The sequence below is a fragment of the Protopterus annectens genome, chromosome 8.part0 (genome assembly GCF_019279795.1).
Source record: "Protopterus annectens isolate FY-2018-M chromosome 8.part0, PAN1.0, whole genome shotgun sequence".
Taxonomy (NCBI): domain Eukaryota; kingdom Metazoa; phylum Chordata; order Ceratodontiformes; family Protopteridae; genus Protopterus; species Protopterus annectens.
This window is the reverse complement of record NC_056741.1, coordinates 329542037-329567874: the sequence shown is the minus strand read 5'-3', so window position 1 is coordinate 329567874 and position 25838 is coordinate 329542037. Positions and strand designations below refer to the sequence as shown.

Below are 25838 nucleotides of genomic sequence, written 5' to 3'. Positions count from 1 at the left end.
CGTTCGAGGAAATAGGAATTCCCGGCTCCACTGAGAGGGAAGGCTCGAGGCGATGTCGGTGCCGAGCTTACCAAAGCGAAGCCCGAGAGGGAGAGCAGGGTCGGACAAGGGTCGATGCCACTAGCCCCTCGGAGCCGACAAGGAAACTTCGGCGACGGATCCCTCCAAGGAAGGTCTCATGGAGGAGATCGGAGCCGAGGACGATGGAGCCGAAAAAGGATGTATCGGCTCGGCGCCGACACAGTCGCTGTCGAAGCTCCGGCTCCGAACTCTGGTGGGAGTCGGAGGAGGAAGTTCAAGGGGTGAAGCAATAGCGAAGTCTGCTGAGACGGGCTATGGAGCATTTGGGCCAGTGCCTGCGACTTCAACAGCCTGCTTACCACCCTCTCTAAATCGTGGTCAGACAGCCTGGAAGATCTCGAAGATCGGCTCCGATGACTCCGCTCCGACAAAGAGGAGACCCGGGCCGAGTGGATATTCAAGGGGACCGAGATCTCTTCTTGGATGAAGTCATTGGAGCCGGCGTCCTCTGGGTTCCAGATGGAGCGAAGGCTTCGGCTCCGATACTGGATAATATGTCGGCTCCAGCGGAGCCGACAAGGCAACAGCAGATTGGGTGTCGGAACCGTCGAACTGACCCTACCACCTGAGAAGAAGAAAGATCGTCTCGCCGGGCCGATCTCGACTCGAGTCGGAGCCACGAGGAAGGCTTGGAAGCTGTAGCCTGACCCTTAGATGGCTTGGAAGATTTACTGGACCCAGGTTTAGTGGGTGAACCTTCCGGCTTTAGTAAGCCACGGAGGATTAATTTATTCCTCCTTTCCTGCAGGACTCGCTGGCTAAAAGAGTGACACAAAGCACAGGAGTCCTGCAGGTGTAAAGGCCCCAGGCAGTAAACACAAGAAGTGTGACCGTCTGTCAGAGACATTTTCTGACAGCACGAGTCACACTTCTTGAAGCCTGAGACCTTTACTTCTTTAGACATCGTCCAAGAAAAGGAGTAACACAAATACTCACACACACACCCCAAAACAGTCACACATTTAATCCCACAAACACAGACACACAGATAGGGATTAATAAAGGAGGCCTAGGCCTAACTGAAAATTTTTAAACTTTTTATAAAAGTAAAAGTTTTTAACTATATGGGGAATAGGGTGGATTGTATGAACACTACACACTATAAAAAAGGAAAAGGGAAAGATAAACCCTGACTAAGCTGCTTGAAAAACTCAAACTTACCTCAGCTGGCAAAAAGGAGACCTCTTCGCAAAGCGGCAAACGAGATCTGAGGTAGTCCCGCCTTGCATCATGGGATATAGGGTTGCCTCGAGCTGGTAAAAGGAGTTCTCAAGCTAAGCAAGTGCCGAGTCGGAGCCGACCAGCAAGAATGAAGGCGAGATTGACAACTTAACATTGGGTTAATTCATTAAGTGAATAAAAAAATGCTGAAGTTCTTCAATATGGGCTACAAAAAATGCATTTCTTGTGTAGCAGTAATGATACCATCTTCAATATCAATATATGCAGTATCATAATATTTGGTAAAAAGGGTATAAATTATAATTATAAAGTAAACAGACAGGCCATGAAAAGTGATGCAATCATTAAAGATAAAAGGAAATTGGCTGACAACAGTTTAAACTATGACCAATCTGTGCCTACCAAAGTTAGGGAAGCATATTCTTCACCCCAAATAATTGTAAATGGTATGCCTAGTCACATCAAGGAGATAATTACCCCACTTTAAATCTTACTGATATGAATCAATATTGAATACAGTACTGTATCTTTTTACCTTTCAAAGTACAGTTGAGTAAGCAGACTTACCATAACTGTAGATGTTCTAATAGATCACTATTGCAGTAGCCTAAATTATATGGGTCCTATCTCTTGTGACCAGCCAGTTTTTCAAAGCTTAAGGGCACCTTCCACATACTCCAACTGTAAGCAGCTTGAGAAGAACCCCATATAAAGACAGTTGGAGCACAAATTGCTATGTTTGTGGATACATTAAGGGATGGGAGAGCATACTCGTAAGACATCCCGTTTGCCCAGTCTAACTAATCTAATTTGGGACCCAAGTGTATTGTAGTACTATTATTTCACCCAGGTATCACATCCAAACTGCTGATACTGTTGAAACGGTGCTAACCGGGACACCCTTTCTGCCTGCTCCTCCCCTTCCCACACCGCTTTTCAATTGGACTGCATCTACTAAATTTAATGGAACACAGTCAAATTAAACAGCAGACTCCACTCGCCTACCCTGCCCCCATTCTCCAGGCTCACTCCACCCTCCTACCCTGCCCCCATTCCCCACCTGCCCCCACTATTTGTACATTTACCCACACCCCAAAACACCTGACCCATCAAAACCACACCCAACATCCAATCCCCTCTCTCAATATAACTTCTCTCCCTACCACACTCTCTAAGCCACTCCACAACAGAATTTGCTAATCACTACCCTCTTCCACGTACTCTTACACCATGTACCTCCCACTTTACTATTCTACCTATCATCCTAATCTAACTCCACACCCAACCACCCAGCCTCTCTCTCTATATATCATAAGCCCCTGTTTCAAACCACTACTACCCAATCATGCCTCATTTCCTGCACTCCCAACTGCAACTTACTCCCCTACTATTACTCTCTCTATTTACAGGGATTCACAGAGCCTCCATCAGCATCTGTTATCACTACCCACTTACCCATTGCTATGATCCACAATCCCCAACCCTATCCCACTCCTCTACCTTTCCTCCCAATCACCTATACCCAACCCCATTCCCCTACAGACAATTCACCTCCACCCAACTCATCTCACCCATTTGCCTTGACTCTATATCCAAAAAACAACCTATTCTAAAATTCTACACCCTTACAATGCTATACCTCAAAACAATCACTTCCATAGTAGCCCAAATATTACTAGGCGATGATATCTACCCCACTCCCGGCCCAATAATGCCTTCAACAAACACCTGCAATTCCCAGCTCCCACTTAAACATAAACACACCAGCTTACTAATCCTTAACTTGAATATTCGCAGTATTATGAATAAAGTTAACAACTTCACTCCACTATCTCCATTTATATCCCTGATCTAAAGTTCATTACAGAGACGTCCCTTAAATCACATATCAAAGATAACCAAATAACCACACCTGGATACAACATCCTGAGGGCCGACAGACCCAAAAAAGAGGTGGTGGTATTGCTGACTTCACAAAACCAGCTTAAAACTTCAGCTTCTACAATATGACTCCCCAAGCTCCAAAAATGCAGAAATAATTTTCGCTAAACTCCACCTTAACCAACATAAGCATCTCAACATACTCGGAATTTATATACCCCAGGAGATAACCTAATCACCCTAAAATCCATCCTTCATTGGGCTTCTCACTCCCTTCCCCATGAAACTATAGTCTTAGGTGATGTCAGTATCGACTGGAAAAAAAAACTCTTCAACTTGGTCCCCAAAACCCCTAACCCAAAGCCCCTTTTAACCCCCCCTATAAAAACTTTTTCCAAAAAAACCCAAAAACCCCCCCTAAAAAATTTCACCCTTAAACCCCGCAAATTGGAAAAAAAAAGGGGTTTTTTTTTTAAAAAACCCAAAGGAAAAAAATTCCCCCTAAAAAAATTAAAACTGACTAGTCAAAATGAGCTGAACTGCTATCGCCAAGGCTATCAAAGCAAGTCTGCGAAGGGGATAAGATCTGGTACCACCTTATTTACGCACACTGTGGCATAGTCTGTGATAACTTGCAGAGGTCCTGGACACTGGAGATGATTTAAGACTTTTAAAGCACTGATTATTGCCAACATTTCACTGACATTTATGTAATTTTGTCTGTCCTGGAAAATCAACAGATCTTGCATTTTTACTCTTTCTGAATCATCTCCCCAAGCAATGTTTAAAGTATCTATTGTGACAGATGGGGGGCAAAAGGATAAGAGCAGACCTGGATTGAGAGATAACTGGTCCACACACCAAAATAACTCCCTTCTGACAAACATTAAAACTAGAATCTGAAAATATAAAGAGTGCTGATGCTGAGTCGGGAATGATTTGAGGTACCACAGAATTCTTCTCATGTGAAGTCTGGCTAATGAAATCATGACAATTATAGAAGCTATGACACCAAGAATCCTGAGAAATTTCCTGGCAGAAGCCTAAGATTTACTGGAAAGGTTCAGGAAGATTTCCTTGTACTGTTCTGTGTTGTCAAATGGAAGAAAAGCTCTTCCTAGGAAGTATTAAGAACACATAAAAAAGTGAGTGCGAAAGATAAAAGAGGTGACTTATGCAAGTTTTGGTTGAAACCGCAGACTGAATAGGATTTTCATGACCTATGTGAGGGAGTCCTGACAACTGGAAAAAGTGTCTGTAAATATAACAGTTGCCCAAATATACAAAAATGTGAATGACTTGATGTTTGCAGTAAGCAATAGCTCTAGCCAAGAATGTTGTAAACAACAGTGGTGCAGTGGATAGACCAAAGGGTAAAACAGAAATGATAAAGTGAGTCAGACACAAAAGAATCTTAAAAAGTACCTACTTTTTTTGCATTTTGGAATGTGATGATAGCCATCCTTTACATTAATTATTATTATGAAGCAGCAGTAGAGTATGAGAAGTAACAGGCCTTGAAGGGAAAAACAGTATGAATTTTGGGATCAGAAAGGAGAGGTCTAGAGCTGGTGTCCAAGTTCCATCTTTCTTTAGTACCAGCAGAATCTTTTAGTAAAAACTTTGACCACTGAGCCAGAATTTGCTCTAAAATAGGAGCAATCAGGAATGTCTGGTTTGCAAGATGAAGAGAAATCCCCTGAAAAGGGGAAAGGGATTCCCACTGCCATGTGCACCCCTATTGTACAAGTCTCAGAACCCAACTGACTGACCTGATGCCACAGGGTAAGACGGAGGCCTAGACCAAGGGAGAGATTTTCAGGATTGCCAAGGTGGGAAGGGGGGGGGGGGGTTAAGAGGTAAATAAGAAGTTATGTACCTACCATAACGTTCCATGTTAGTTGTCTTCTTCTCGCCTTCTTTCTTGCTGAATGTGTTCGGAGCCGATCCTCGGCTCCGACTCGGCCAATACTAAAGCTTGAGAGCTACTTCCACCGGCTCGAGGCTCCCCATATCCCACAATGCTAGGCGGTAACTCCTCAGATCTCGTTTGAAAGCTAGGCCAAGCAAGAAAAGGTCTCCATAATATGGAGAAGGGTAATCCACCTCTATAGGGCTGAATGTAAGGTGACTTAAACCTAACAGAGGAAATATATAGAGGTGGTAAAACAGTGGGAGAAAGATCAAAGTGGTCATAATTTATCTCCTCTAGGTCTGTCCAGGCTAGGGGGAAGGAGGTTGGGACGCAAGAAAGAAGGTGAGAAGAAGACAACTAACATGGAACGTTATGGTAGGTACATAACTTCTTAATGTTAAGTTGTCTATCTCGCCTTCATTCTTGCTGGATGGGACCGCGTCCCTAGCACCTTGTCCCGGGCGGCCTATCGGAACAGACTCTTGAGGACAGTGGAACCAAAGTTGGCATGGTCTCTGGAGGCTATGTCCAACTTGTAATGAGAAATGAAGGTATGAGGTGAGGCCCAAGTTGCTGCTGAACAAATAGAGTCAATAGGAAGCCTATCCTGAAAGGCTATGGAAGTGGCTAATGCCCTTGTAGAGTGAGCTCTAGGCTTAGAGGACAATTGTTGGTGTCTGATCTCATAAATATAGGTAATCGAGAAGTAAGCCATCTCGAAAGTGACACTTTAGAGACTGGAAGACCCATCTTGCCTTCCGCATAGGAAACAAACAGCTGGTCTGTTTTTCTGAACTGTTTAGTCCTGTCTAAATAATACCTTAGTTGGCGATGAACATCTAAAGAGTGCAATTTTTGTTCTGACCTGTTGCTATAATTGGGGAAAAAACTGGAAGATCAATATTTTGATTCAGGTTTGTTTGAGAGGCCACTTTAGGCAAAAAAGATGGATTGGTACGCAAGGAAACTCTATCTTTGTGAAAAATCAGATACGGAGGACGACAGCATAGAGCATGAAGTTCCGAAACCCTTCTAGCCAAAGTGATGGCTATTAGAAAAAGCGTTTTCCAAGACAGCAACTTCACAGAACATGAAGCTGCAGGTTCAAAGGGTGGTAGAATCAAAGATGCTAAAACCAAGTTCAGATCCCATGGAGGAGGTGGATCCTTGACAGGGGGCTTAAGAAGAAAAACTCCCTTGAGAAAAGCTTTACAGAGTTTGTGGGACATGACAGAAGACTCTGACACTCCCACATGAAAATTAGATATAGCTGCCAGTTGAACTCTGATAGTAGAAGGAGAGGAACCTGCTTGGAAAAGTTCAGCTAGGAAATCAAGAATGAACTGAATAGGAGCAGTAAAGGGGTCTATTTTCTTGGACACTGCCCATAAAGAGAACGCTTCCATTTGCTGCTATAAATCTTCCGGGTAGAAGACTTATGAGAAGCTATCAGAATATCTCTAACTGAGTGAGATATTAAGGGAAGCCTGGCTAAGGTTGGAATTGGAGGAACCACGCTGTGAGGTTCAAGGAGGGAAGGGATTGGTGCAGTTGACCCGATTGATGGATCAAGAGATCTGGAACTGGGTCCAGATGCCATGGTTGCGCCAAAAGGTAACGATGAAGAAAGGGAAACCAAACTTGTCGAGGCCAATAAGGGGCAATGAGGATCATTAAGGCCTTCAGAGCAATGGCTTTCCGAATCAGCTGAGGTATCAGTGGGAAGGGGGGAAAGGCATATAGGAGTCCCGGAGGCCAATTGTGAGCTAGAGCTTCTCTGATGGAAAGACCTGGTAGGGGAAAGAGCGTGAAGAACTCGGTACACTTGCTGTTTTGGGGAGTGGCAAAAAGATTGCAGCAAGGATGGCCCCAAGTTCGAAAAACGTCTTCCAATACTGATTTTTTCACAGACCACTCGTGAGGCATGAGGATTGCTCTGCTCAATCTGTCTGCTATCACATTGGACTTGCCGGGAATGTGCGTTGCTATCAGGAAGCGCTGAGAAGAGATCGCCCATTGCCACAGTCTGAGTGCTTCTCGACATAAGGGGTAAGATTTGGTTCCGCCTTCTTTGTTGATGTACCACACTACGGACATATTGTCCTTTTGAATTGCTATAGTTCCCTTGGGAAGAGAGTCTTGAAGGGCTTGCAACGCTAGAAGCACTGCTCTCATCTCTAGAACATTTATGTGCAAGTAGCACTCGATCGGCTGCCACGTGCCCTGGACTGTCCTGCCCTGGTAATGCCCCCTCTACCCTATCAGGGAGGCGTCCGTTGTCAGAGTTGCAGCCGGGGGTGGGGGGGTGAAGGGTCTGCCTAGAAGAAGTTGGGGGGAGGTAACCCACCATAGAAAATGATTCCTGCATGACTGAGTTATGCTGATAGTGTAGGACATTGGTAGAAGTTGAAAGGACCACTGAGTGAAAAGCATCCACTGTAGAATCCTCATGTAATAGCGGGCTAAGGGGAGGAGAAGAATAGCTGCCGCCATAATCCCTAGGACTTTCAAAACCAGTCTGACCTTGACCTTGTTCTGTCGTAAGAGAAGGGAAACCTGCTTGTGAATGTCTGCTACTCTTTGTTCAGTGAGTCTGGCTGACAGACTGACTGTATCTAATCTTGCGCCTATAAAAGTAATAGACTGACAAGGCGACAAGACAGACTTTTCGTAATTTACAGAGATGCCTAGAGTCTTGACAGGTTCGTAAAGTGTAGTCTCTGGCTAAAAGAAGTAGATGCCTGGTGGTGGCAGTCAGGAGCCAGTCGTCTAAGTACGGAAACACCTGGAATCCCTGGCCCCTCAAATGAGCGGCGACCACTGCCATGCATTTGGTGAACACTCAGGGGGCTGTAGTGAGACCAAAGGGCAGGGCTCTGAACTGAAAATGACTGGTCCCTAGCCTGAAGCGGAGAAATCTCCTGGATCGTCTGTTCACTTTGATGTGATAGTACGCATCCTGGAGATCTATAGAGCACATCCAGTTGTCCTGGCTCAGAAAAAAACAGGATGGACTGCAGCGTGACCATCCGAAATTTCGTTTTCTTGACAAACTTGTTCAAGTTGCTGAGATCCAAAATGGGTCTCCAGTCCCCTGTTTTTTTTTGGAACCAAAAAGAATTTGGAGTAAATTCCGGATCCTTGTTGGTCTGCTGGAACTGGTTGAATGGCTCTTTTTGCTAGCAGCTTTGAAATTTCTAGTGCTGCTTGTTCCCTTTGACTGGGTGGAACGTCTGGAAGGGATTTTCCAGACTGTTTTGGGATGCAAATAAAAGGGATTCTGTAGCCTTCGGATATGATAGACTGTACCCACTTGTCTTGAGTAAGGGTGAGCCAGGCTTTTGGGTACAGAGATATCTTCCCCGACTGCCTCCGAAGGTAGACAGTCGGGCAACCTCAGGGTGCTGGAAAGGGTTTGTCAGAAAAAGTTTCTCGACTACCCTGATTCTGCGGGCCCCCTCTGCCCCTAGGACGGCGTCTATTATTATTCCCCCCTCTGCCTCTAGGGGAAAACGACTCTGTGCGGCCCAGTAAGACTCCTGTGGTTGTTTGCGGAACCATCTTCCCCTTCTGACCTTTGGGGTAAGGCCTAGAAGGGGTAGAAAACGGACTCCGACGGCAGAAAGAGTCTTACCTTCTACCTCGCACCTTGTCAGAGTATCCTTCACTTGTGGACCAAAGAGAGATGATCCGTCAAAGGGAGTTAGTGAAAGATGCCTTGAAGGGGTCGGCAGTTACATAGCCGCATCCAGGCATGGCGACGTAGCCACCCCTGTACCTGCGGCTCTGCTCGCTCCATCAGCCGCATCAAATCAAGCGCATGGAGGAGTTAACCACTGAATTAAGGGTAGCCAGCTGGGAGTTCATCCTATCTTGAAACCCCAGCTGATGGGTCCTTCAACACTTCACTTATTTCCTTGAGCAAGTCCCTCTGGAGACGAGTGAAATGACACAGGTAATTCAGCGAATGCATGGAAAAAGTCGCTGATGAAAACATCCGCCACTGCACCTGTCCATGGTCCTAGATTCCTTATTAGAAGGATGGACAGGCACCGAAGGATCCGCTAATTCCTTCTTGGTGGCAGCAGCCACCACCATGGCATCCACAGAGACACCTTTGGACAAAAACTCCTTGTCTTTGGGGGCAGTGATAAATTTGGCCGGCCTCCTAGGGGTGGGTTCCACTGAGTCAGGAGCCGTCCAAGCCTTCCTCGCAACCACTTCCATGAGTGGGTCAAAGGGAGGGGACACCCAGGAGGTGGAAGGTCGAGAACCAAATGCCTCAAGGTACACTGATTCGTCCTCTGAAGGGCTAAGGGCTGGCCAATTCCCCCTCTGCTTCAGGATTTCCAGTATGTCTGCAAAGCAGACATCTTCAGAGGGGGAACAGGAGGAACCCTCAGAATCTTCCAAATCAGTGTCAGAGGTGACAGACTCAGGGGAGTCAATGTGCTTCCTCTTGCACTGTCTCTTCCTAGGGGGTTCCTCCGCCAGATCAGGGGAGGCCTCGGAAGAGGAGGAAATTCCCACTGGGGAAACTTGAGGCGCAGATTCTCTACGGTCCGAAGCAAGGGGGTGAGAAGAAATCACCGCAGGCACTGTAGAGGGAGGAGCTGTCAGAGCCGACTGTGGGGTAGAACCAGGTTCTAACACGCTCCGCATGACCTCAAAGGCACCCCTATCAGGCAGGGCCAAAGGTCTCCGCTCCGAAGAGCTGAAAACCTCCCCCGGCACCAAGGATGGCTCCGAAGCCGATGTCGGAACCAAACTAACCAGTGCCGAAGCACCGAGAGGGAGAGCGGGGTCGGACAAGGGTCCGATGCCACTCGCCCCCTCGGAGCCGACGAGGGAAGTCCGGCGCCGAGATCCCTCCAAGGAGGAGATCGGAGCAAATGACGGCGCCGAAAGAAAAGGTATCGGTTCTGACGCTCCCACAGTCTCGGCTCCGAGCAGCACCGGCTCCGAACTCGATAGAGTCGGAGGAGGAATGCCTAATGGAACAGAAGCAGCCACTGACTGTTGAGTCGGGCTGTGTAACATCTGGGCCAGTGCCTCGGACTTAAGAAGTCTACTCACCACCCTCTGCAAATCGTGGTCCAAAAGTCTAGAGGACCTAGAGGAGTGTGACCTATGGCTCCATTCAGACAAGAGCGGTGAGGCTGGAGCCGAATGAACGGAGCCGATAGAAGGAGACCTGGACCTCTTCCTAGTAGTCGGTTCCGACAAAAGTGTCGGAGCCGACTTAGACTTGTCTGTCTCAGCTCCCGCCGGAGCAGAGGACACAGTATGTGTAGTAGGTCTGGAATCATCGGCTCTGGCCGGAGCCGATGGTTGAACCGTTAAAATGGTCTTAGAACCTCCGGAGGACGGCTCGGACGCTGGAGCCGACTGCCTGGAGGACTTAGAAGGTTTCCCCGACATGGACTGTGTCAGGGGACCCTCAGGCTTCAATAAGCCTCTTAAAATTAGCTTATTTTTACGTTCCTGCAGGACTCTGGGGCTGAAACCATGACAGACAGCACAAGAGTCCTGCAGGTGTAAAGGTCCCAGGCAGTAAACACAAGAAGTGTGACCGTCTGTCAGAGACATCTTCTGACAGCACGAGTCACACTTCTTAAAGCCTGAGACCTTCGATTCCTTAGACATCTCTAAGAAAAAACAATAGTGTAACCACTCACACTCACACACACACAGATTACACTAAAATTAAAAAGGTTAATTATTTAAGCCAAAAATTCCCTAAAAGAAACACACAGTCACTCCAACTACTTGGAGGGGTGGGAAGGGGCCAAAAGGCCTAAGGGAGGAACTCCAGAAAGAGTTTTTGAAAAAGAGGATAAAATTGGTAGGGAGAGTAAAACTATTTAATTAACCTAACTAACTAACTAACTAACTATAGAAGGTAACTAAAAGGGGGCTATTTAGCAAAAAAGACTTTATCTAAAGTAACTGACCTGAAGAGCCGGTTGGAAGAGCAACTCGTCAGCTTAGCGGCAAACGAGATCTGAGGAGTTACCGCCTAGCATTGTGGGATATGGGGAGCCTCGAGCCGGTGGAAGTAGCTCTCGAGCTTTAGTATTGGCCGAGTCGGAGCCGAGGATCGGCTCCGAACCCATCCAGCAAGAATGAAGGCGAGATAGACAACTTAACATTAACCATTTAAACTTTTTGGACTGTCTTTGGGGCTCACCATTTCTGCTTTGTCTCCTTGCCACTATGTTAGAACTTTGCTGAAACTGCTTACTCTGGTTCCTGGATGGGGTCCTGAAAAAGAAGGAAAATGTTTACTGAACTTTGAAAAAAGGGTTGTAAAATTTCAGTAAAGCCATGAAGCAATTTCCCTCTTTCGTCAAAATTTTAGCAGTCCTCAGCAGCAGAAGGTCCTAATAACACATTTGTCCAGGGAAGAATTTAAAATCTCAGCATTAGCATCATCTGGTGAGTTTTGAGAATGTAGCCAAGCAAATGTCATAAAATAACCTGTAGCAGGCACTCCTGATACAACAGCAGTGTCATAAGAGCACTTTAAGTAATGTCTGGTGACCTAATAAGTAGACACAATTAAAGAATTCAAACTAATTTTTGCTCTGAAGAAGGAAGGTTACCTGTTAACTTTCTATGTTCTCAAAAGAAGACAGTAAGAATTTTTAATGTGTACCTGGCAGTTCAACATTCTGAAAGTTAATCTAGCAGAAGAATAAATGTCCTTCCCAAATCTGTAAAAAGTTCCCTTATGCTGGTCAAAAGAAATGGGGGGGAGGTTAGCATTTATAATATGTTTAGCTGTAGAAGGCTTAAATAAATAAATCATTGATTGATCTGATTTGGGATTAGCAAACACGAATTTATGTTTCAGATTAACTTTATAGAACCTATCAGACTTTTGGGAGGCAGGGAACTGACTGCCAGGCATACTACAAGATGTTAAGAAAATATCCTCAAAGGCAGACAACAGAGGAGGAACAGCTACAGGGTGTGGGGCAATCCAGTTGTAACACGTCATAATATTTTTGCTGGGAGATAGGTACTTCATTCAGATCCCACTGAAATAAAACTTTCATTTTGTTTATAGTCTCAGAAAAAAATGATTCTTCTGGAGGCAAATCTGAAGAAACACTTTCCTCAAAATCAGCTTCAGGAGAATTAACTGAATAATCACACAACCCTCCCCTCCCACTGGGAATCATTGTCAGATTTTGAGGAAAATCTTTTTCTCTATTAGAAGACAGTGAGGAAATGGGCTTTAACACAGTAAAGAGAGTAACTCCTCAGAAATTCTCTGCAAACTGTTCCTGTTCACGGTTAAAGATGAAGGAGAAACAGCATTTTTTTAAATTTCTACTTTTTCTTTAAGGGAGATTCCTTAGAAAGGGACCAACCAGAAACACTAGCCCAAGAATCAGACACTTTACCTTGTTAGGTGTTATACCTTCAACCTCTCCATCACCCAAGCTCATAAGACTGAGTCTCTCTTGCCCAATGAGGGCAACCCCATCACCTCAGAGGATGAGACAATCTCTGGGTTCTTAGTGGTTTTCCAAGGAGTAACACCAGAGGGACCAGGAGCAAAATATGAGTAGTCCAAGGAAACAGTTCTGGCCACAGCAGTTCTTCCTAGAAACTTTCTTCTTCTTACAGGTGGCTGAAGCAAGAACCAAAGAAACCGACAACTGTGCCACATTTAACCCAGGGAGGAAGCCTCACCAGTGGGTAGTAGAACATGAGTAAGTTGATAAACCTTCTGAAAGAAAATGAAGGTACTATGGTAAACCTTTCCATGACAGTCCCCAAAAGCAAAATATTCTTCCCACAGACACCTTTTCTGCACAAAAATGTAGAAAATAATAGTAACAAAAAGACTGTACACAGTTTTTTTTCACAAAGGCAGAACGGCAGAAGAACTCCCTTCAACAAACGAGACAAACCAACAAAACTTTATTTCCTATCATAAAATTTAAATATTCATAGAAACAACAGTATTTCCTCAGGAAAAAAATCTGTAGTGAAAGGTGTGCCCCAGAAGACTACTTATCTGCCCAGCCTCGAAAGGATTGCTAGCTGACCGTCAGTTCCATGAACTGCACAGTGGCACAGCACTTCAGCAGCCAAGACAGGTCTGATGATTTTGGTGCCCAAACTGGCTTTCTGTATGGCTCTGTTCAAGCCACTGGCCGTTTGGGAAAGTGGAAAGTGCCCTAAAGCTTTGACAGCTAGCTGGTGGTCACATCCCGGGCAAGGATGTGACCTAGACAGCTTAGGCTACTGCGACAGTGATCTAAATGTTGAATATCCACGTTTTCCCACCTAAAATCAAAGTCTTGTCAACAAATACAAAGCAAAAGTTGCCCAAGATGAATGCTCAACTAATGGCAAATTAGTGTTGTGAAACCGACTTTATGGATTACATGTTAGATTTGTGTAAATGTCCTGCTTAGAACAAACAAGCATATCCTAACATCTTTTACTTGTGTAAGAAGGTTAGGACTTTCCAATGAATAAACTTTCCATCCTGTCAGTGTTAGTAAAGACCACGAAGGCAGAAAAGATTTACATCAGTTTGCTGCTGACAGAAGAGCACAACAAAGAGGAATGCAGAAGAGAATTCCACTACCACATGCACAACTCTGTTCTCTCAACCATTAAGAAAAGAATATAGTACAAATACCAGCTGCACTTGCGCACACACACACACACACACACACACACACACACACACACACACACACACACACACAATGGCATATAACATTCTCCTGTGGTTTGTGGCCCCAACTGCCTCCCCTGGCTCCTCACTCTTCTGGGGTACAATGCCCTGATCACTCATTACAGGTGTCAACTATAGCGGTTCATATGAAATCACCTTCCTACCTGCTGCTTTTATTTGCTGCCTCCTTTTATGCTGCATCTAAACATATAAACATAGTCACACACAAAATAAACTTCAATAACCTGAGTATGTATCATATAAAAGCATTGCTCAGGTATGCAACATCATTGCATATTACATGAGAGCAGTTAAGAGCAGTTCAATGCAGTGCTTTAAAAAGTACTGACAGCACCTTCAGAAGGGAAAGGAGTACCTGTAAACAGTGAACATCAGAAGGTGGAATGGAGGGTCTCTTGAGACAAGTAGTATATTTAACTACACATGATGTGAAAACTATGTGGCACTGGATAAATAGTAGTACAACTAGCTGTATGTTAAGTGGGAGAGGATATCCTATAGAAAAAGAAGTTATGTCTTACCATAACATTCCATCTGTGTTGCTGATCTTCGTTCATTCATTACTGGTGGATTATCTGTTCCATCCTCGGAACCGTGTCAGCCACTATCAAGCTCGCGTCAGCCAAAAACTCTCGAGCCAAGGACCTACCCAGAATGCTCTGCTCCCTGTTACCTCAGATCAAGTTTGCAAGCTGATAGATAAAAGTACAGGCTACCTGTGGTCATAACAGAACTACAAGAAAGGAATACACGAGATCAACCAAGAACCTCCAGATGGGGGACGGTGGGTGGGAAGTGATGAATGAATGAATGAAGATCAACAACATAGATGGAACATTATGGTAAGACATAACTTCTTTATCTGATGTTGTTAATCCTCATTCATTCCTTACTGATGGGACAGAGTCCCCAGCTACCTGTATTTCTGGGTGGACCTCATAGAAGGAGATTCCTGAGCACAATGGACCCAAAGGAAGCTCTACCTCTGGATGCCAAGTCCAATTTATAACGAAGAATAAAGGCATGAGGTTTGGCCCAAGTTGCAGCTGAGCAAATATCATTGAGGGAAGCCTTGGCATGGAAAGCTGCTGAAGTTGCCATAGATGTAGAATGGGCTTTGACTCTACGAGGCAAGGTGAGATTGTTTTTGTTGTAGATTGTAGATAAATTTCTCAACCATGAAGTCAATATAACATTTGATACAGGATGACCCCGTCTTGGTCCAGAAAAAGCCAGAAACAGTTGGTCTGATTTATGAGTAGATTTTGTTCTGTCCAGATAAAATTGTAATTGCCTATGAACATCAAAGGAGTGCAGGCAATACTCTCCCCTGTTAGAATGGTCAGGAAAGAACACTGGAAGGTCAACAGACTGATTGATAGATCGCTCTGACACCACTTTTGGTAAAAAGGTAGAATTAGTTCTCAGTGATACCCTATCCTTATAGAAGATAAGACAGGGAGGTTTGATGCATAAGGCCTGGAGTTCTGACAATCGCCTGGCTGATGTGATTGCAATCAAATACAACATTTTCCAAGAGAGACATATGACATCACATGAAGACACAGGTTCAAAGGGGGAAGCTGTTAGAGCTTGCAGAACCGAAAGCCAAATCCCAAGGTTGTACAGGTTCTCTAAAGGGAGGTTTTAGGTGGATAACCCCTTTCAAGAAAGTCTTACAGAGTCTGTGTGACATAGGTTCATAGGTAGGTACTAGGCTATTGGCCCTAGGGCCTATACAAGCCTAGCCAAAAAGGTACCCTGGCTTTCGCCACCCAAGAAAATTATTTTTCTGTGCCCCTGTCAAGCAGAACCACAGAAGTGATCCCAGGGGTGAATTTCCCATTACCCATCCAATCATCAAGATTTTTCATGAAGAGTGCTAATGAGCAGCTCTGTTTAACATAGATAGGTAGTCTGTTCCAGAGTACGGGAAGACTCTGGGAAGTCTTCATGTAAGTGAATAATCTTTAAAACCAATATGAAAATTTGAGATGGCAGCTAAATGTACACAAATAGTAAAGGCAGACACCCCAGAGTGGAAAAGATGTGATAAGTAATCCAATACCACCAAGACTGGGGCTGACAAGGGGTCTAATTGTTTATCTGCTGCCCATAGAGAGAACCTTTTTCATTAGTTAAGATAGATTAGTCTGGTGGACGATTTATGAAATGCAATAAGAATATTACACACAGGGGACGAAAGATTTTCATGCCTGGCAATCATTGGAAGTGGAGAAACCAAGCTGTCAGTTTCACGGTTGTTAGACTGGGGGTGACTCAGACCCTGTGCATGGGAGATCAACGTTGGGGATGGATTGAGGATTCATGGTTATCTAGCAGGTGAGGACAGAGGAAATTAAACCAGACTTGTCTAGGCCAATATGGAGCAATGAGGGTCACTTTCCTCTTCAACTGTCATGCTTTCTTTAGAAATTGGGAGATGAGGGGGAAAGGACGATAAGCATAAAGCAGACCCGAGGGCCAAACGTGGACTACAGCATCCCTTGGTGACTGTCCCCAAGGGGGGATCAGGGCAAAGTAGTTGCTGCACTTGTAGTTGGTTGGGGAGGCAAATAGGTTGCAGCAAGGCTGGCCCCAGCGGTTGAAGATTTTTGCCGCTATCAGAGAATTGAGGGACCACTCGTGAGGCTGTAGAATGCACCTGCTCAATTTGTACACTATCACGTTCGAGCTCCTGGGAATGTGCTTTGCAATCAAAAAGCGGTTATGAGGTATTGCCCATTGACATATTCTCAAGGCCTCTCAGCATAACAGGTAAGATCTGGTGCCCCCTTGTTTGTTGATGTACCAGACCACTGACATGTTGTCTGATTGGATCGCAATAGTCCCTGATGGAAGGATGGAATGAAATGCTTGCAACACTAGAAGCACCGCTCTCAGTTCCAGGACACTGATATGCAAAAGGGTCTTTGTGTCCGACCAGGTGCCTTGGACCGAGTTTCCCTGGCATAGCCCCCCCCCGTCCGACCAGGTGCCTTGGACTGAGTTTCCCTGGCATAGCCCCCCCCACCCCATCAGGGAGGCATCCGTGGTCACCGTGGCTATCGGTTGATGGGAGATGAAAGGGCGAGACCACTGTTGGGGATTTCGAGACGTCCACCAGAGTACATCTTGCTTGCATCTCTGAGTTACACTTATCTGAAAAGACAAAGGATGTTGTAGAGGGTACCACTGAGTGAGAAGTAGACACTGAAGAAGCCTGCTGTGGAATCTGGCTAGAGAAACAATGGTAATCAAGGCTGCCATTGACCCCCATAGTTGGAGTATAGATCAAGCTGGGGATTTGTGGTGACAGAGCAGCGGTTGAACTTGTTGCCTTATTCTCTGATGTCTGTGTTCTGGAAGAGATGCTGTGCAATTTCTCGTGTCTAACAGTACCCCTATAAATTCCAAAGACTAAGCTGGGGTTATGTTGGATTTCTCCCAGTTTATAGTGATTCCCAGGCTTCGAGCTGTTAAGAGAGTATGCTTCAGGGCCAGTAGACGCTTGGTGGGGGGGTGTTGAGGAGCCAGTCGTCCAGATATGGAAATGCCTGGAATCCTTGAAGTTGCAAGTGAGCGATAACCACTGCCATGCATTTTGTGAACACGCAAAGACTGTAGAGAGATCAAAGGGCAGGGCTCAAAACTGGTAGTGACTGGCTCCTATATGGAAATGGAGGTATCTTCTTGAGCGATTGTCCATTTTTATGTGGTAATACGCATCTTGAAGATCTACAGAGCACATCCAATCGTCTTCTTCCAGAAGAAGAAGGATAGACTGAACCATGACCATCTTTGTTTTTACAAATTTGTTTAGTGTACTGAGATCCAAAATTGGTCTCCAGTCCTGTCTTTTTTGGCACTAAAAAGAACCTTGAGTAAAAACCGGATCCTATCTGGCCTGTGGGGACCGTATGGATGACTCTTTTTGTAGCAGCTTTTAGATTTCGTGTGCTGCTGTTTCCTTTTGACTGGGTGGAGCATCGAGTAATATTCCTGATGAGACTGGGTAAAGATGAAAGGGGATGTGATAGCCTCTGGATATAATCCGTTGTACCCAAGAGTCGGTTGTTATCTTTTGCCAGGCAGCAGGGTACAAGGAGAAATGACCCCCGACTGCTTCCAGAGGTGAGCAGTCGGGCAGCGCTTCAGGTGCACTGATAGGGTTGGCAAGAGAAAGAATCTCTGGAACCCCAGTTTCGCAGACCTCCTCTGCCCAGAAAGAGGAGTCTTCCAATGGAATTTTCCCCTCTGTCTCTAGGGGAGAACTCGGCACGTACATCCCGGAAAGAACCCTGGTTTTGCTGAGGAGTGGAGTGTCTAACACCAACGGCAGACAGGGTCTTGTCATCTTGTTCGCACCTTGCCACCGTATCCTTGACTTTAGGGCCAAACAAAGAGGTGGCGCCTATGGGGCATTAATGAAGGAAGCCTTAAAGGAGTCCGCAAAGTCGCATCCAAGCATGTCATCTGGTGACTATACCTGTGCCTGCCGCTCTAGCCACCCCTTCCACTGCATGAGAAATAAGACACATGGAAGAGTTGGAAATGGACTCTAGGGTGGCTATCTGAGAAGCCACATTATCACGGACCGTCAAAAACAGCTCCTGCCAAGGATTCTGAGAGCTGGCTGATAACATCTCGCTGAAGCCTGGTAAGCCTGGTAAAATGTGCCAAATAATTCAAAGACCTTACGGCGAAGGTCGATGAAGTAAATACATGTTTCCCTAATCTGTCAATCGCCTGGGACTCCTTGTTGGGCAGATGGACAGTTTAGACTAAAGGGAGAGAGACTAAAGTATGTGACAGGGTAAGAAAATATTCGAATAAACTTTTGAGAAAAATTTAGAGTAATAACAATATATAAACTTTCAAAGAAATTATACACCTAGCTGACAGAGTGGCTTGACACGGCTGTACAGCAAAGCGGCAAACAAGATCTGAGGTAACAGGGAGCAGAGCATTCTGGGTGGGCTGACACGAGCTTGATATTGGCAGGCTTGGTTCCGAGAATGGAACCGATAACCCATCAGTAAGGAATGAACGAAGATTAACAACATCAGATAGAGTATTACATTTACCCATTTAGGACATAGACACCCCTGAAAAAAAACCAGCATAATTTCTATGGGTGGGGATATGGCCCTGAACAACAAGATATAACTTTCACTATATGTATATATATATATATATATATATATATATATATATATATATATATATATATATATATATATATACCTGTATATATATATATATATATATATATATATATATATATCTGTATATATATATATATATATATATATATATATATTTATATGTATATATATATATATATATATACATATATATATATATATATATATATATACACACACACACACATATATATATATATATATATATATATATACACACACATACATATATATATATATATATATATATATATATATATATATATATATATATATATATATACACACATATATACACACACACATATATATATATATATATATATATATATATACATATACATATATGTATACCTATATGTATACATATATTATACATATAGGTTCTTAGGTAGGTACTAGGCTATTGGCCCAAGGGCTTACGTAAGCCTAGCCAGCAAGGTTGCATAGCTTACGCCACACAAGAAAGTTATTTTCCTGTGCTACTGTTCAGCAGAGACAAAGTAGTGATCCCCAGGGTGTATTTCCTATTTCCCATCTACTCATCAAGATTTTTCTTGAAGAGTGCTAATGAAAAACTTTGCTTGACATAGATGGGTAGTTTGTTCCAGAGTATAGGAAGTCTCTGGGACAGGAATCTATCCCTCCGGTGTGTCCTGTTTATTGTAGTGACAAGGTTTAGGTCCCTAGAGCGTGTAGCTTGGAGAGATTGGGATTTCCTTAGGTGCAGCATGTCCAACAGCTCAGGGTTTGAAATAGCTTTATATGTTAGGCAGAAATCACCTCGGAGTAGGCGATATGCTACGGAGCAAAGCTGGAGTTTTTAGAGGCGGTCAGTGTAGGGCATTTGTTTGAGGCCAGTAATCCTCTTTGTGAGGTACTGCTGTGGCCTTTCCGGCTGCTGCAGATGTCTTGTGAGGAACATTTCAAAAGGGGCACTGTACTCTATAATGGGTTTTATGAGTGATGAGTAGAGGGGAACAATGACCTTTTTTTTTTCTGAATGAGAACCCTTTTATGATGAGGTGTGCTACGAAGAAGGACTTCCTGACTACTGTGGTGATGTGATTATCAAAGGAGAGACTACTGTCCACCTGGGTCCCAAGGTCTCTTATCACGCATTCGGTGTTAAGTAGATTGCTGCCTATGTGGTAGTTCGTGGGTACAGAGTTTTTACCAAAGGGGATGACAATGCACTTTTTGGCACTGAGCTTGAGGCCATGGCTCCAACATCAGGCATCTATCTCAGTGAGGCCCTTCTTTAGGATGTCCACATCATTTGGGGACATGACTATGGCTCCTAGTTTGCAGTCATCTGCGAACTTCGTTAGCCAGAGGCCTTCTGTGTTAGTCTGTACTTCAGAGAAGTAGATACCAAACAGGAGAGGTCCTGGGACGGAACCCTGTGGTACTCCACTTGTCACTGCTTTGAGGTCAGATTTGGAGTCTGCAACTTTTACAGTGTGGGTTCTGTCAGTGAGCCAGTTGGCAACCCATCTTGCGACGTAGGGATTTATACCTAGTTTAGTGAGTTTAGCTATAATTCCAGAATGGGGGATGGTGTCGAAAGCCTTGGCGAGGTCAAGATAGGTTGTGTGAACCACCTTACCCTCATCCACGGCTTTGGTGACTGCCTCAAAGAAGTCGATCAGGTTCAGGAGTCATGATCTGCCTTTCCCAAACCCGAACTGGGTGGGATCCAGAGTTTGGAGGTTACCAATGTCTTTGTTTATGAGTTCCATGATGACACGTTCCATGGCCTTGCAGAACAGGCACATCAGGCTAGTTCCCGGGATCAGTGGTGGCTCCCCCTTTGTGGAGTGGGATAACTGTTGCTGTGCGCCATTCAGTGGGCACAAAGCCTGATGCAAGGCTATTATTGAACATGGTGCTTAAGTGGGGAGCCAGTTCGTTCTGAAGTTCCTGAAAAACGCAGCCTGGGATGTTGTCCGGTCCCATGGATGCTGTGTTTTTGGCTTTAGAGAGTGCAGCTTTTACCTGCATAGTTGTGATTACAGGGACTCTGTATTCTTCCTGTATAGATATGGGCCCTTTAGGGGGTGAGAGGGGGGTAAAGTTAGCACTGGACTGATCTGCCAGGATGTTGGCAATATCAGCTGGTTCTGTAATTTTCGTGACTTTGTGCTGTAACTCAGAGCAGTTCTGGGTGTTGCCATCTAGATTCTTGACATAGCTATAGAATGCTTTGTGGTTGTCTTTGGATTTAGTGGTGATTTTGTTTTCGTAACTAGCTTTGGAGGATCTTATAAGGGATCTCAGCTTCTTACTGAGGCTGACCAGGGAGCTCCTGCACTCATGGGATTTTACTCTCTTTTGCAACAGTTTCTTCCTTCTGTTGTACAGTTTGTTTATAGCAGGGGACCACCAGATTGGCTTCCTTTTTTTGGAGGATAGCGTCTTGGTTCTGTTTGGGATAGCACGATCCATGCACTCGTGTAAGTGCTTATAGAGTGCATTTGTGTAGGATTCAGCAGATGTAACTGTATTGTCCATCTGCATGGGTGTCATGAAGATCACCACTTCTGTCTTAAGAAGCACGAAGTTGGCTTTGGAGAAATTTTTTACTGTGGTTTCCTTAATGGTGGGTAGGGGCAGGATGTGGATATCAAGGGTGATAAGCTTATGGTCGGATAGGACCAACGAGGAGTTGACTTCAGGTGTGGAACACCAGTCACTCATGTTGGTAATGACTAGGTCTAGGAAATTGTTGCCCCTGGTAGGGGTGTGGATAAGTTGATCTACGGCATGGGAGTTTATGAATTCCAGAAAGCGTTGAGCTAAGGAATTGGTACATGAGTAGTTTTCCCAGTTAATGGTGGGGTAGTTGAAGTAGCCCATTATTAGGGTGTTTGGTTGAACCCTAATATTTTCCAGTACATCAAGAAAAGAGGACAGGGAATCCTGGGGCATGGTGGGGGATCTGTAGCAAGCTACAATTTGGATTGCAGTTTTGCCCAGAGTTAGTTGCACTTGGATAACCTCTGATGCATTATGCTGACCAACTAGCCTGGAGGTGTGGATATCCTTAATGAATATGGACACACCTCTGCCTTTGGTGTTTGGGTCCAGGTTACATGTCCGAAAAGTGTGGTATGAGTTACAGCCTGGTAGTGCAGGGGTGCTCTCTGGAGCCTTGAACCAGGTCTCAGTCACTGCACAGATATCGATGTTCTCCATTTTAAGGAGTGCCTCGAGTGAGTGCATTTTGAGATTTAGACTTCTAGCACTGAGTAGCATTACCCTCAGTTTTTGCTTGCCTGTTCCTGTTATGGTGATGAATTTATTTGAATCCTACCTAAAAAAGGCACTATGGGGCAGCAAGAGCCTTAGCCAGTATCCGGAATCTCAGGGCCGACAGGTGCAGGCCATCTGTGACAAAGCATCGTGGTCTGTCGACCATGTCATCCCAAGCAGACAGATACTGGATCACCTTAGAATGACACCAGAAGCTTAGCCAATTGTTGAAGTCAATCATTTTGTCCTTATATATTTGTGTGTGTATGTATATATATATATATATATATATATATATATATATATATATATATATATAGATATATATATATATATATATATATATATATAGATATATATATACACACACACACAGACACACAGACACACACATGTACATGTAATAGAACTGGTGGGAAACCTTAGACAAGGAGAACCATACTTCAAAATTAGATCTCATAGTAAAAGAGAGTAACTATAGCTATAAGTAAGGCATGATACTCACTTAGAAATGGGAATGGGACCACATATTTAGCATTGGTATATATTAAATTATGGGGCAGCATGTCAGAAGATGAAGAGGAACCAAGTCTCCAAAAGCAAATACGTTAAGAAATACCACAACAACAAAAAATCAAATTGCAACTGCTTTTTTGCATGGGACAAGTTCCCAGCAACTCTCATGTGAGTATAATGCCCCACCCATACACCCCAGACATATCATACCAACTTCACAGTTGCACATGCACGATGAAAGGAAGAAATCTACCAAAAATAAAGGAAACGGTGCCAACACACACACACACACACACACACACACACACACACACACACACACACACACAGAAACTCCACCAGCAGAAACAGTTGTGTTTGTACTAAGGCATCCTTTAGCTCAGGAACGTCATATGCTCACAAAACTTGATCTAGGCAAACCGTACAGTTCTTATGTATGGGGCCAAATGGAACATGCAACACTGGCTACTTTTTATGCCTAAAGGGTGACCTATTAATATAGTCACTACACAGGTAATCAATACATTCACAACACAGGTAATCAGTGCTCAATTAAGTCCATGTAGATCTACATGTTGTAGTACAGGCTATGTGAAACATAACAAAATATCTTCATAAATCTCACCCTAACACTTAAGTGAGCACTGTAATTATTCAAGAAACAACTTCTGCAAATAATATTAATGAGTAATCAACAGCCCATTCTCCCCTAGTAGAACCTTTTACTAAGTATACTAACTCCAAGGTCACTAATTGCATCGTGGCTTGATGTTATATTTACTAAGTACCAGTATATATTCTTAATCCTTTCAGAGAACTGAAAACTTTGAGTAATTCCAGCTTTCATATGGCTCTAGTCAACTGTGATGCGGTGGCACTCCACAGACTCAAACTATTCCCGTTTCAAATGAATGTTGCATAGTCATGCCAAAAACAACAGAAGGATCTCAATTAAAAAAAAAAAAAACTTACCATGGTAGTTTCTTGAATTGATCCAAAGCTGTTTATAAAAATATTAACTGCATCATCAACAGGAATACCTGTAAATACAAAATAGCTTCACTTACTTTAGTAAAGCAACAACAAACTGTATTACTTTGTTTAGGAAAAAAAGATGTTCTTATCTCAAAAACTTTTAGTTATGTACTTACCATAACTTCGGATGTATGGGATCCATCTCGCCTACATTCACAACAGATGGGTTCGGAGCCGATCCATCGGCCACCGGCAACTAATACACTAGCACGAAGTCTCTCATTGGCTGGGCTACTCCCTATCCCAGGATGCACTACACCTGCTTCCCCAGATCTTGTTTGTTCGCTTTCATACATCCATGCAAACACAGAAAAATTAGTAGTCACTATAACCAACTAAAGTCCTTCAAGAAAGATCTCCAAGAAAAAAGAGACTACAGCTCCTCTAAATCCGAATGGAAGGGGGAAGGAGGGTGGAGATGGATCCCATACATCCGGGTTATGGTAAGTACATAACTAAAAGATGTAATGGGATCCTATCTCGCCTACATTCACAACAGATGGGACAGCGCCCCTAGCACCTACATCCCGGGTGGCTCATTGGAACACACTCCTGAGAACTGTGGAACCAAAGGAAGCTCTGCCTCGAGAAACCACATCCAATTTGTAATGAGAAATGAAAGTGTGCGGAGAAGTCCAGGTTGCCGCAGCACAAATATCATCTATTGATAACTTGGAGTGAAAAGCTACGAAGTAGCCATTGCCCTGGTAGAATGAGCCTTGACTGGAAAGGGAAGGTCTTTGTTAGCCTGTGAATAAATAAAAATGATACAATCTTTAATCCATTTAGATATGGAGGTTTTTGTTACCGTTGACCCAATTTGTTCACTGCAAAGGAAACAAACAATTGATTTGATTTCTGCGTTTGAGCGGTTCTATTCAAATAAAACGCAGTTGTCTATGAATTGATGCAAAGTATATTCTATTAGAGAATTCTGGGAAAAGACAGGGAGTTCTATAGTTTGTTGAATACAGAAAGAGGAGGCCACTTTTGGTATAAATGCAGGGTTTAATTTCAATGAAACTCTATGCTTGTGAAAAATCAAATAGGGAGGATCAGAACAAAGAGCTTGAAGTTCTGAAACTCGCCTAGCAGATGTTATGGCTACTAAAAAGGCCGTTTTCCAAGACAGAAATTTTAAATCACAAGTAGCAGCTGGTTCGAAAGGACGGGCAGTTAGGGCAGCAAGAACCATATTCAAATCCCAAGGGGACAGGATGAGATAAAGGAGGCCTAAGGAGCCAAGCCCCTTTAAGGAAAGCCTTACAAAGTTTGTGAGACATCAATGAAGGTTCAAATGAAGCATGAAAATTAGAGATCGCCGCTAACTGAACCTTAATGGTAGAAACTGAAGAGCCCGACTGAAAAAGGGAGGCCAGAAAATTCAGAACCTCCGATACTGGTGCAGTGAGAGGATCTATACCCCGCTCTGAGCCCAGAAGGCAAACCTTTTCCATTTACTGGAATAAAGATTGATGGTGGAAGGTTTATGAGAAGAAGACAGTATGTGGACCACGTCCGCGAAGAGCATTGTCTCGGACTAAGGATGGAAGTGGAGTAACCATGCTGCCAACTTCAGGGACCTGAGAGACGGATGAAGCCGCCCTGACTGATGAGTCAACAGGTCTGGCACGGATCCAGAAACCATGGACCTTCTATCGCATGCCTCTGTAGGAAAGGAAACCAAACTTGACGAGGCCAGGGGCAATCAAAATCATCTCGCCTCCATGTAAATGGCCTTCTGTATCACCGGAGGGGAACGGAGGGAAGGCGAGAAGACCGGGGCCAAATGTGAGTCAGAGCGTCCCTGGGAATCTGTCCCTGAGAAGGAAACAGTGTGAAGAACTCTCTGCATTTGTGAGGGCTGGCAAACAGGTCGCAGCAAGGAAGACCCCATTTGTCAAGATTTTTGGTTGAGGGACCACTCGTGGGTAAAAGAATGGTCCTGCTTAATCTGTCCGCAATCACATTGGACTTGCATGTGCGTTGCCATTAGAAAGCGGTTGGTAGCTACCGCCCAGTGCCAAAGTCTCATGGCTTC

The 25838-nt window shown here is 44.3% G+C and overlaps 1 protein-coding gene across 3 annotated transcripts in view; it reads right to left on the bottom strand.

The window, feature by feature from the left end:
• Positions 1-25838, bottom strand: part of GLRB (glycine receptor beta) — a 1402573-nt gene that overhangs the window by 950578 nt on the left and 426157 nt on the right. For all 3 annotated transcript variants that reach the window (XM_044079822.1, XM_044079823.1, XM_044079821.1), the window contains exon 4: positions 23735-23802. In XM_044079822.1, the coding sequence (XP_043935757.1) occupies positions 23735-23802 (68 nt within the window). The remainder of the gene's footprint in view (positions 1-23734; positions 23803-25838) is intronic.